This window comes from Pleurodeles waltl, chromosome 1_1 (genome assembly GCF_031143425.1).
Source record: "Pleurodeles waltl isolate 20211129_DDA chromosome 1_1, aPleWal1.hap1.20221129, whole genome shotgun sequence".
In the NCBI taxonomy this organism is placed as follows: domain Eukaryota; kingdom Metazoa; phylum Chordata; class Amphibia; order Caudata; family Salamandridae; genus Pleurodeles; species Pleurodeles waltl.
The window spans coordinates 706610548-706624447 of NC_090436.1; the positions used below are offsets into that span (position 1 = coordinate 706610548).

General features: G+C 40.5%; 1 protein-coding gene across 1 annotated transcript in view; it reads left to right on the forward strand.

Moving 5' to 3' along the window:
- MEGF10 (multiple EGF like domains 10) overlaps positions 1-13900 on the forward strand; it is a 243099-nt gene that overhangs the window by 192023 nt on the left and 37176 nt on the right. The window contains exons 14-19 of the mRNA XM_069227282.1: positions 3640-3786; positions 5921-6055; positions 6496-6624; positions 10501-10629; positions 11035-11163; positions 13154-13282. Coding sequence (XP_069083383.1) covers positions 3640-3786; positions 5921-6055; positions 6496-6624; positions 10501-10629; positions 11035-11163; positions 13154-13282 — 798 coding nt within the window. The remainder of the gene's footprint in view (positions 1-3639; positions 3787-5920; positions 6056-6495; positions 6625-10500; positions 10630-11034; positions 11164-13153; positions 13283-13900) is intronic.

The window sequence follows — 13900 nt, forward strand, 5'->3', positions numbered from 1 at the left end:
GAAGTACCCGAGACAAAACACCAGACCCGCAATGTCCTCTGGGCTCCATCGCAGCTCTGCGTTTCGTAATGCTCACGTAGCGCTCTTTAAAATCCTTTGTGCATGCTGAATTTTTGCTGTTTTCTGAAAAGCTTAGCGGTAATCAGCTCAGTACTAATGAGACGCCTCCCCCAACCTCCATTATGAAGAGAGACGTTATAGCAGACTTCGAATTGTATTCGAGCAGTCTGTAACCCGCTACCTGCTGGAGCGGATGACTGGGCAGCATAACAAGCATTGCTGACGCCATTTTAACTGAGCATGAGCACGTGGCCAACCAGCGTGTTTATACACTTGTAGCAGGGAACAGTGCGTTTCCTGGAAGTGACGAGTTCCAATGACAAACATATCTCAAAGCGATTACAATGGGCACTAGCATTATGCAGGATCTGAGTTCTAGGCTACAACATGGCTTATAAGGCCATAGTTATCAATATTCTGTGATACACCGTGCTGTGCATACCAGTCCTTTCACCAGTTCCTTCAGGACAGGATTTGACCAGTGTCACGTATGTTCAAGACTTCAAATTCCTGTTCTTGGGATTTTCAATTTCAAAGTCTTAAAACCTATCCAATTTGTGTTGTATTAAGCTGAATCATACACCCACTGAGTGACTGCTTCATGAACCCTTGTCCACACAAGCAAGGAATGACAGGCATTGTCAAAGACAACAGGTCTGTCTTGCACTAGCTGGTGCAAGGGCTATTTTGTGTAATGCAAGTATGTGCCACAAAAATAAAAAAAATAAAGAAAAGAAAACATAGTGTGTGCTTGCAATAACATTTTAAATTAAATAAAAAATCTAATTTCAAATAAAACACTGCGTGTTTCTTAGCAGGGACGAGTACTTAGTACATGCATAGAAACCCTTGTTAGTTCTAGTTCTCATCAAACGAAAATATGGTTCTTAATAGCAAAAAGATTCTATTGTCTTTGAATTACTGTAACCCGAAGATGGGGTTTAAATACACAAGGATTACTAAAAAAAAAAAAAGGCTAAAGAATGGAAGGAAAAGAGGCTTGACAAAGTACGGTATTGACTCACCAGCCCTGTCAGGGAAATGGGCATGTGATCAGGCTAAATGCCACCATTCAGAGCCAGTGATTGAAGTGAGCTGGTCTATTTCCCATGTTTTATGCTGTGGTATGCAGAGGCAAAATGTGGATGACAGTTAAACAGGTCACTGGATAAAGAAGTCTGACCTCATTCCCTTCTGTACATGGATGTATATTTTATGTATGATTTTTTACTACATGTGACTGGAGAGAAAGTTAAAGCTGTCTCTAGACCAGACCTAAAATATAACAATCCGTAAAAATATACTGAGCCATTCTCACAGAAAAGGGTTTATCATATATATATATATATATATATATATATATATATATATATATATATATATATATATATATATATATATATATATATAGAGAGAGAGAGAGAGAGAGAGAGTTATTTCAGTACTGGGGATATATAAGTTGAGGATGAATTCTGGAAATAGATCCAAATAAGGAGCAATAATGTTTCTTCTGAAACACTGTAAGCTACTGAGCCCACTGAGTGGCTGAAATAACATTAAAATGCGTAAAAGTTTGTGAGGATTCACAGTTTCAGTAGATTTATGAGCGGTTCAGTGTGGTAGACCTAGCAAGTTAAAGGGACGTTGAAGAGACTTTGCAGAGTGTGTTAAGCTGAAACCCGTTTCACTGATTCATTCATTACACTGATACTTACTGACTGAGCCGACACATCAGTAGTGCTTACTGACTGACTTAACTCATTGGCCCTTTCTTCTTCGTGGAGCTTTCTCCATTGTTTTCCATTTGATGAAAACTTCGTGTTTGGGCTGACATTTACCGCAGCTGTTCCCAAGCTGCATTCGGACTCCACACACTTGCTCCGGGTTAGAAGTTTACTTCCCACAGAAAAGTGAATATTTCCATAAATGCATTGGAACATAAACTGGTTCAGTTCTGGCCCCAGTTTTTGTCTCAGCAGCAAAATCCAGCTGTTAGCAAAAAAGGCCTCAGATTTGTCACGCCTTCCATTTACTTCCTAGCAGCGAATTGAATTGTCTCTAACCGCTAACCCAGAGCACCACTGGCCCAGACTTCCACACGCAAACACCACTGCAGTGTGTACTTCTAATTATGTCCACAGTGAGCCCTAGTGACCAAGATAACAGCTTAGCAGGCGTACTCTTGGGAATGGTTTTCAGTACCAAATATTAGTAAATCTGCACTCGTTTGTAGGTGTATTTCTCAATGCGCAGATTAGAGTTCAGATTTTCTACTTTTCTGTTGTACCGGGCCAATAATGAGCCTTCCATATCTCTTCACAAGGGCGGCCTTAAGTATATTCATCCTGCTGCCCACACAGTGTGTGCAATGCATCCATACACGTCAGTGCACACAGTGTGCATGTCAGCCACCTCCCTCTATACCCAGTGCATGCATTATGGTCATCTTCTTGAGTGCCCACAGGGTGCAAGAGAATCGTTACCCCAATCAGAGTGGGATGCAAGGCATTACAAAAGTTGTTGAGCCCCACTTTCCATAGTATCACTCACGAAAAACGACAGATTGTGTGGCGGTCCCCAAATGCCCACCTGTGCCAAATTCTCCAGTGTTGGTGGGCATCCACTATATGACAATATCTTTTCTCGCATTGTGGGGGGTGAATCGCTCATGTTTCTGTTTGTTGCTTGAATCACACTTGTGGGCTACGCACCCAGCACCTATGGGCACATGAGATTGTATCAGTGGCAGCTCCAAAAGCGTACACTGACTGTTTCTGTACCCGCAGCATCCTAAAGCAGGCTATGGAGAGTGGATTTGTAAATAATACTTGGCAAGTGTATTTGTGGACAATTTATGTTGAATGGTTTGTGGCTATTGACCACAAAGTCTGCTTGTAAGGTATAAATACAGAGCAGCCAGCATCATTAGTAATTCATGCACATAGCATCCCTGTGGAAATAATGGACATTGTGCACTGAGAAGGTTTGTGGGAAATTCATGGGTGAAAAATATATGTAATACGTAGTTTGGGATCATTTATAATGAGCTTAATTGTCTTGAGCACAATTTTTGCTAAGCCCAATTGTGTGGAATTATTGTTGTGTATATTTGTTGGAAATTAAGGCTGGGAACATTTTTGAGGAATGGGATGACAACCTCTGAGGTAAATGTGTGCTGACCACATTGTGGGATGAAGAGTTATTCGATCCTGATACTGCTCCCTTGTTGTTACCCAGTGACATCAACAGCATGAAATATCACCTGACTTAATTTTCTTTGATGTGTTCAACATCTAGGGTAAATTATTACATTTTCTTTGACATCACGAAAGTTAGAGGTGATCTCATCTTCCAGACTATTCTGTATTTTTGATACTTGAAATATTCTTTTTTGGTCATACCCTGTTGTCAAATGTGTACATAATGTGTAATGTGCTTAAAGAACCTACAATTTCAAATGTATTAAGTACAACAAAAAATGGATTATTTTGCAAGGGGCTCCCATTTTTCACACCATGATCCGCACATTGGAGGACCAGTCTTTCCATTGAACCTGGCCTTTGTTTCTCTTCTCCGCAGGTATACACTGTGACAGCGTTTGTCCAGAGGGGCACTGGGGGCCCAACTGTTCATTGTCCTGTAATTGTAATAATGGGGCATCCTGCTCCCCTGATGAAGGCATCTGCGAGTGCGCACCCGGATACAGGGGCAACACCTGCCAGAGAAGTATGTGAACACATTATTGCTGGATCTCTGTCTTTGTACCTTTCTGTCGATTTTGCATTTCTCAAAAAGTCGAAGGAAACCGTTCAGTGAAATGAAAAGAACTATTACGTAGATTGCACAGGAAAATTACAGCATTTAACTTTTTCAAAATGTAACCAAAATGCTGATTTACAATCTGTGAGGCAAGGAAATTTGAGCATTAGTGGATTGTGAATTTTTTATTGGAGCAACAGAAGGGGTCTGATTCACACAAAATGTGTAAATCTCTAAAAATATATGCTTTTTCTGCTATACTAAAGCTACAGGAGTATGTTAGAGAAATTGTTGATTTTCTCTATTACCTGACATACGTCTGTGTACCTTAACCTTAAGCCTACGGATGTTCTTTATTATGGAATATTGACAGGCGTGGATATTAGGTAAATGTGAAATTTCAATTTTGTTTTTGAATTTGTGTTCACAATGAACAAAAATGTCTACTTGAAAACTCTACAGCGACAAACACCATCGAAAATAAAGTTGTTCCAAGCCCACCTCATTCTTGTGCCGTCAGTTACATCTGGCTCGTTCAGGCATACGTTTAAAGGTAGAACGGAGTGTGGTAAACTCGTTGCAAATGTTGGTAAACACCCCCCAAATATTCAGCTTTGAGACAGTTCATCACATACTGCACGGACCCCTGCCTTTTGTTTGCACACTTTATCTTTTCTTGCTGTTACACATGCAGACAAATTAAAATACGTGATGGACCTTCCATAGTCACAGCTCACATCTTTAGCCGGAAAAAAACACGTGCATTCTATAGGGCTTTCTCACTTTTTTACATGTGTACGTCTGATTTATTCACTTGAAAGTCCTAGGGACCCGGCCCAGTTTGTGTAAGGATAGTATGTATATCAGTTTTTAGGCACGCCATGGTCCCATCTTCTGACGAGAACAGTGACATCTGATGAGACATGACCTTAAACAGAAACATAGCTTTTTGGGCCATGGTTCAGCAACGTGATTAATGCAAGAGAACCTTCTCCATTACAGCGGTGTACGCCTGTAGTAGGGACCCATGTGGTCTATAGAGCTAATGTGCTGTAGCATCTTTGTACTAGTTGGCTTGGTCAATGCAAGGCATCACTACCAACCACTCAGAGTTCTGCAAGGGTATCTGTTACTCTTCCAAGGGGACTGTTTCTTGTAACGCTCGAAGGCTTCCAAGTCTTGGTTGAAATAGGGAACACAAAGAATCCTCAGACATGCCCAGCAAGTTAAGCACAAAGGAGTCACGTAATGATGCTTTCTGCATAGGCACGTTATGTAGTTGAGATCTCACTAACAGATCTTTGGAGGTTGCCCTTTCCAGTAGCAATTAGAACCCTCAACAACTATGTTCGAAATCTGGATGCAGAGTTTGAAAGAGGGACTAAATGAAGAAAAAAAATCTCACTAAACGTTGAAACGAAATATGTGACTGTTAGATGGTAACTAGGTGGCAGAACCTGTTCCAAGGAGTTAAATCCAAGCTATGAAATGAAAGCTCATCAAACCAACCTGCCTGGGGACTATTTCACAGAGGTGCATCACATTCTTATCAAGCTGTCATTACACCCTCTTAACTGCACAGGTGCAAATTGTTTAACTCTACCAGCGCTTAATTCGAGCCAGTGGTTGTAGGTGGGGGGCACAGCACTTATTTTTTTGTGTCCGGGCCTTTTTTTAATGGGTGCAAGAAAAAGAAAAACACACAAGCCCATATTTATGGGCTTTGTGGCGCAGGGCAGTGCAGAAATGTACCTTGCTGCGCTGCCTAGCGTCACAGGGAAAGGGCACGATTGTGCAGTATTTAAAAGAATACTGCACGTTCCTGTCCTTTCCCCTGCAATGGCAGACTTTAGGTAGCCTAGTGCCAATGCAGGCACCCTTGCACCATGGTGCACCATGGTGCACCATGGTGCACGGCCGCCTCCTTTGCATGCATGATTGTTTTAGTGCAGGAAGGGGCGCCTTGCTGCACAAAAAGCAATCCGTAGAGGCTTTTTCCTCTTTCTAAGTGTGCTGCAGAATGACAACAGTTTTGTTTCGAGTTATTTGTTGTTATACCTGTAGGCTGTGGACGTTTGCTTATGACATTTTCTTTTGGCAGTCTGTTCCCCTGGCTTTTATGGTCATCGCTGCAGCCAGCCTTGCCCACAGTGTGTGCACAGCAACGGACCCTGCCATCATGTGACAGGACAGTGCGACTGCTTGCCTGGTTTCACAGGAGCCCTATGCAATGAAGGTATGTGCCACCTACTGTATCCATCCTGCGCAGCTGCCTTGACAGTTTCAGGGAGGGAACTGGTCATCATTTCACTATGCATTCCAAATTGTTAATTTGTAAATTTTAACACTTGGAATGTTGATTAATAAAGGGTTCTTCTCACTCTGTTTTATAATTCTGATAATTTTAAAGGGCTTGTAGATTAGTTTACGCCTTTCTCCTAAAAATTCATTTTTAGGCCTGCATATGTAAAATAATGCAACCTACCTGCAATTTATTTAATAGCAATGCTTGGTTTCATGGTCAAGAAAACTGAAAATCGTTATAATATTTTACAATATGGGAAAGAAGGTAATGGTGTAGTAGCGATATTCTCACACAGGTATGCTGACCAACTCTTTAAAAGCAATGAAAGGCAAACCTCATGGTAAAAGTAACTTAACAGTGTTTCTCCACAGTGTGTCCAAGCAGCAGATATGGGAAGAACTGTGCTGGAATGTGCACGTGCACCAACAATGGAACCTGTAATCCCATCGATGGGTCATGCCAGTGCTACCCTGGCTGGATTGGCAGTGACTGTTCACAGGGTAAGTGCCTACTCATGCATTCCATCTTGATTTCAATCCATTTTCAAGATTTCTAAAGATGGTTACATCTTTGGTGGCGAACTGTGCAGCAACAATCATATAGTTCCTGAACTGACGTCCATAAATATTCAAAAAGCACAAATTCTTCATTTGCATCCTGAATGCTGTTCTTAGGGAAAAGGGAATGCCTCTTTCTTGCAGAATGCTCTGTATGCCACAATGCGAAGATATATGGAAAAGAATTAGTATCCCAACCCTGAAAAATTAGATTTAAGCTAAAGAATTAATATATCAACCCTGAAAACCAGAATTTAAGGCTGAGTGTCAAAATCCAAGATCTGTACTATTCCTTGAAAGTCATATTGACCTTTAACCTGTTTCCAGTCTCAGTGTGGTTGTTTGCCCATTAAGTTGGGTTGTAGTCGCGACTCTGTTTTAAGTTGCAGTAATAATTAGATAGGTGTTTCAGAGAGACTAGTTTGAAATCACATAAGTAAACACAAAATTTGAAATATTATGAGACCCTTCGCTTCTCATCCCACTATGCAGCAATGCTCATATAATGAATCAGGTGGAGTCAGTTGACTATTCTGTGGCTCGGGATTAAAGGCCCGATTTATATTTTCCCCGTATAGATACTCCATCACAACAACAACGAAAAATCTATATCACCAAGATAATGGTCCGCCTGCCAAATTTAGATGCCTTCGATTTATTCATGGAAGAGACTACTCCATCTCCGCCGTGATTAAACCTCTGTGGTAGCCCTGCAGAGTAAGAGCCATCAGAGGCAGGCCTCTAATTCTGCCCACCTAATTTAGTCGGGCAGAATTAGAGGTCAGTTTTCACTGCCCGTCACCGTAAAGAAACCCCTGGCGGTAAGGGGCATTGAGAACTGCTAAACGCTCCTTTTGCTTCAGGATTCTTTTTTGAAAAAAAAAAGAAAACAGTTTGGTGGAGGGTTCTGTCACGTTGACGGAGCCCTGCACCAAACTGTAAACAGTGATGGTGGTTCCTGCCACTCCTTTAGAAATGACTGTCTGCTTGGCAGGCATTTGTAAATTTGTGGGAAGAGTAATTCTTGGCAGAGCGTACGTTAAATCCTCTGCAAGGCCAACAGAGATTACTCCATCTACCAAAGAAGAAATCGATTGAATTGTCTCTTTGGCCCCAATAAAAGTACCAGCAGCACACTAGGTATTTCACAGTATGCAGCACAGTTGTAATTCACTGTTTGTCTCTGCGTAATGACTGTTTCTGGTCATTCCTTCACAGTACCCCTTACTAGATAGGAAGACTAATCCCTAGGAGTCCTGTCTTTGTCTTAAGCTCCTTGTTGCTACCTGACCCATCCTCTATCAAGCAAGGCTCACATTACCTGAGTTCTGCACGCATAGAGCTTGCATAGTTCCATCGTGACGTGCACTTCACTAGTAATGATTCACAAGAGGACACACAGAACCTATCAGAATGGCCATATTCAGATCCAGACACATCACTCTACGGCTGCCTTTTACACAGTAAAACGTGACCAGACTAGCAGTATTCTAATTATTATTTTATTTGAATCTGAAAATAGTGCAAGCAGCGATTATCTGACAACTCTGGGCTTTTTTTGGGATCACTAAACATGTCTACAAGTTATTTAAATGTAATATATGAAAAAGATGTTGAAAAGTGGAGGTGGAGAGGGATGTGTAACTTGCATGAAGCTAGAAACTGTCAGTGTGGGAGAGTACGTTAGTACTGGTGACTGAAGCCCACTTTCATCATATGTGTCAATTTCTGCTATATTTTTGAAGTATCTGCTTTTGATTAGGGCTTACGGTTTTATGATATTTATTTTTTAACATTTCCATCTGTATTTATCCATATTAATTTTTTGGCCATTTTCTTGGTATTTATCCATGTTCATTTTATGTTTTGAAAATAAATGTAGCAGTAAAATTGTATATTTCCACATTTATATAACTGCCAAACATGCACTCGTACTTTGAAGCCGGACGTGTTTTAGCAAATTAAGCAGCCAAATATAGCAAAACACCATACTGGCAGTTAAATATCAGCATTAAATGCAAATATATATTAACATGTGCCATAATACACATTAAGGAGTCCTGTTTTTAAATCCCCATGGTGTCTGCCTGCTTAGCAGTTGGTCTGGAATTCATAAAGGACAACAAGGAGAGTCACGCAGAAGAAGCACAATTTTCTGTATTTTTCAGCTTGAAATAAAATTCAGGCGGGAAATAGATTATTTTGTGTCTGCATTTATCAGTAAAAATTAGTAAAAACGGAAAACTAGAAGCCTTACTTTCGATACTTATGAAGCATCATTCTCACATTCTTGTGGAGGGAGACCGTAAACACACTGAAGGAAACACCTGTGAGAATGTGGAATCCTCAAGCGTGAATGGACGCTTCAGAAGGCCACACTTATGACCACAGAAGAGGAAGTTTGTTTCACTTTATGCAAAGGCACACAGTTGTCTGGAAGAGGAGACCAACAACTTCCTTCTGTGTTAATAGAGGACCTTTGGACAAATTTGCTGACCCTCTTCCTGTTAATGACCTACATTCCTCATTGACTGCCCCATTGACTTCATTTAGTGGGTGACCCGACTCTTCCTAACACTGTGCGGACATAAATAGAAAGACCCGCTATAGGAAGAGGACGCCATATTGTTTCACAATACTGTTGCTTCTCCTAGAGCCTTCCTGTACTACACTGTGTATTCAGCATGCACTTTGTAAAGCATATCAGCGGTGTAGACATTTAATCCTGAATAAACATAATTACTTTGTTGAAGATATTTGAGCGTTAGAAGTCAGTCTTCCGTGCATTCCGGAACTGTGTGTCGTGCCTCATACATCATCTGGAAACAAACTTCAAGACTCAGTGTCGGGGAATGAATTCTTGTGTCAAAGGTCAATACACTGCCCCAGTACAAGAGGCACCACTGTAATAGATTGTACTGTAGTGTCGTATTGAATTGAGAACTGTTGCAATACACATCCTTCCACGCCCAGGGGGAAACGAATTAGAAACGTTTATGGTAGAAACACAGATGGGCACCAAAGGGAATGCCGTGACTGCACATGACCAGTTCTGCTCAACAGCATAGAGCTGTAGATACTAAGAGTGAACAGTTATTCTGAAGTGTCCTAAGGCATAGATGCACTCATTCTGTAGATTCCCCTAAGCTGAAGGGCATTGACTCCAGCTGTCACACTTGTGCCAAAGTTCATCTTCAAAAAGCATTTTATACAAGGCTTACCCAAGAACCTCAGAAGCATTGCCAGAGTACCATAAATGTTAGAGGCACCTTTAGCTAACACATAAGGTGCAATGTTTTTTTTTTAGTTATGTTGGTTTCCTCAGCTTGCCCCGTCCGAATTTGTTTACATTAGTTTGAGATGTAGTTAATCAGTTTGGAGCCAGGTTGTCCTCAATTCACTGATGACCATTCATTCTCTAATGCTAACATTCTGCCAAAAAATTGGTGGAATTGAGGCCAACCACGCGCTACAGGGCTCAAATTGGCGTGCTTAACTTCAGTTGCTACATATGAAATAGAGAAATATGTTAAATGAAGATTTTTAAGAAGATGAAAAAATAATTTTAATATAGAGGTAGGTTGAGTTGCTTCGATGTTTGTATGGACATTCAAAAAGTCGTGAGCCAAGCTACTGTCATTGTCTTGGAGGCTGTTGAAGATTAAAAAGGTGTCCGTTGAATCTACTCACTGTGTAATTCTGTCACAAAAAGTTTCAGATTAGATTATATATAGTTTGAGACATTGACCATTTCTGTGTGTTCCTGGAGGTTACAAAGAGCTCTCAGTTTGTGATTTCTGACTGCCCTTGATCTTTTAGCATGCCCTCCTGCCCACTGGGGACCAAACTGCATCCATACATGCAACTGTCACAACGGAGCCTTCTGCAGTGCCTACGATGGAGAGTGCAAATGTGCCCCTGGGTGGACAGGACTCTACTGTACACAAAGTAAGTGCAGACCCCTTCCCGCTTCCAGTTCGAGTGATCACTTAGCTGTTTGTAAACAACTCTAAAAGTATCTGTTCCTTCAGGTCTACTCATAGTATAGGGCTGTACACTCAGAAAACCTCAGTGTAGTTATACAGTGGCACTTCCAAGTTCTTCTCACAGTTTTACTATAGTTTGGATGTTTGCTGACTGCTGTTTTTAATGCTTTACCTTTGTTGTGTGCAGTGCTTATTTAGTAAAAGTGTGGTAGTAAATAATAATGCATTGCTCATTTTACTTTTGTGAAAGTACATAATATTGGAGATAATATGTTTGCGAGGGACAGCAAAGTTACCAGGACAATTTTTGATGTTTCTGTTACTGAATTAATTTCTGGTGACATTGTTTCTTGTTGTCCTCCTGCAGGGTGCCCCTTGGGGTTTTTTGGTAAAGACTGTTCCATGGTGTGCCAGTGTCAGAATGGAGCTGACTGCGACCACATCTCCGGGCAGTGCACCTGCCGCACAGGGTTCATGGGAAAGGACTGCGAGCACAGTGAGTTGTTCATCAGGATTCCAACTGATAATGTGTGTCGTAGGTGATGAGTCCTTAAAAACTGGGCACCAAAGTATTTCTGATGCAGACAGAGTTTCAGTTATTTGTTGCCCAATCAAGTAATTTCTCTGTTACAAAGGACAGTGGATCAGATTTCTTAAGATGTGATCTGGCAGATCTTGGAAGAGCTGATCTTTGATGTGTTGACTCACGCCAGTGGCTTCATAGCACATATTTATTGAGTTGTGTGCTGGAGAGACTTGGAGGAAATGGTTAGAGGATATTAGAAATTCTCATTGCTAAGAGAATTCTCTGACATTTGGTGAAATTTATTTTGGAGACTGTCCACCATTGGATGCAAATCTTAGAGACAACTAACCGATAGACAAACATGCCTCCACAGTGGTACGGTCTAACATTCAAATTCTTTCTAAATCACCTAAGATAGTAGAAATAAAAACCTAGGAAATACATGACTGAGTCGATGTTATTTTTTTGTATCGACTCCAGTGTGTAAATCTGAAAAACTTTTTGGGGATGCCAAAATGCAGAAAAATTATTGCATCACATACTACAATACTACAGCTTTATTTATCACACTTTGAGGGAGCAGACGAAGAGTTTACATTGATTTAAAATGGAGCAGATTGATTTTTTTGTTACTTTTGTTGACTACTAATTAATGAGCAAATTACTTTAACCACCTTATGGATTGATGGAAAAAAGATTTACGAATCAGGCTGAATTCACAAAACTTGTACCCGTGAGTAAGCATGTCTTATTCCTGGAAATCCAATAGTGGTTTACTCCCTGCACACAGAACATACTTTATGGATCAGGCATAGACATTCATGAGTGATTTACAAACAAAACAGAAGTAAAGCAAACAGCCTACAGAAATGTCAATTAGGCACACAATATCCACAATATAACTGGTGTCATCAGCAGTTGTTCTTTGGCAGTTTACTCCTATGACAACTTTAATGAATGATTCATAACTAGCAGGCATTTCTCCGTTACAGAAAATGTAATTTATCTTCCATTGCTTGTGATAAGAATATGACATGCATAGCAGATAATGAATATTAAAACAGACTGTTTGGAAATCTTTGAAAGTCTTCCCTTATAGTTTTTCTGAATGTACTGTGGTTTGCTGTACAATGGGATGCAACTAAAAGCTAAAGAACATTACTTTATCTGGATGGTTTGGATCAAGTGTGAGCCTGCAAGACATTGGGCCAGATGTATCAAAGCTTTTTGCATTGGCAAACGGTGCGAATGCCCGTTTGCGAATGCAAAAAGCCATTTCAGAATGTATCAAAGGCATTCTGAATGCAATTTTAAGGAATCGCTAAATAAGAAATCGCAAATAAGGAGTCCTTATTTGCGATTTCTAAAGCACATGTAAGAAGCAATTCCCTAATGCGAATTGGGCATTAAGGAATCGCTATTTACCACCAAATTTAACTTGGTGGTAACCATGTGCAAATTGTAAAAATGCATTGAAAATGCATTTTTAAAATTTACATGTAAAGCCCACATGCCCTTTTGGCATGTGTGCACCTTACATGTTGTAAAACAAATATTTTGGGGTGCAGCAGAGGGGGCCTAAGGCCCCCAGCACCCTGGAGTTTGCATTTCCAAAAATTGCGAATTCCAGTTAGGAATTCGCAATTTGGGACATGCAAAATATTCGCAGATATGGGCCTGCAGGCCCATAGATGCGAATGGGGGCTGTATCGCAATTTGCGATTCAGTAATAGCATTTGCGATTTTTAACAAATAGCTATTACCGAATCGCAAATATGATACATTGCATTTTGCGAATCAGAAATAGCGATTTCTTAAAAATCGCTATTTCTGACTCGCCAAATGCATTCTTGATACATCTGCCCCATTGTTTCCTTCAGATCACGTTGTTCAATCTTTACTAATCATAAAGCCCCACGTTTTTTAAATACTTCTGCTTGTTGTTGTATCTTTTTAAAAGAGTGTCCTTCAGGAACATACGGCTATGGATGTCGGCAGGTTTGTGACTGCCTGAACAACTCCACCTGCGACCACATCACTGGAACCTGCTACTGCAACCCTGGATGGAAAGGGGCAAGATGTGATCAAGGTAAAATGAGGTTTCAAAATGAAATAAATTATCACTGAGTTTTTTCAGATCTCTGTTTCTGGGTTTTGGTGGTGGGGCTCATCAGCTTAGGTGTTGGCTTCTACTGCGCAAGGATTTTGAAGGTTACATGGTCCCCATCCTGCATCACTGGTGAATACGTAGGTTTTAAAACATTCCTGGTGGCAAGAAGGCGGATAATGGACCGTGATGTTTGTAGTGAAAGAATTCCAGTCTCCACTATTGATGCAAAAAAGCATGATACAGGAATTTCATGTCCTACATACTGATTAAAAAATATTGTGAAAGTAAGTATATATTGGTAAATACAGATTTGCCATCTTAAACTCCACATGTATGCACCTTGAAGATGTATATATAGTCAAGGTACATATATGTTAAGTTTATTTTAGTAATTCATACCATCACAATTTTTTATTTTTTTGTCCTCAATATTTAGGGTACAAAATTTGTGTCTCACAATAATCTTCCGACTGGTAGACGGTGTGGTAGGAGTGTAAAGTGGTGTCAGGTACCTATGTCTGTCATTCGGGATTTGGCAATTCATTAGGCAACATAGGATTTTTCTGTGTTGCTTATTTGAAAGCCAGACATCACACC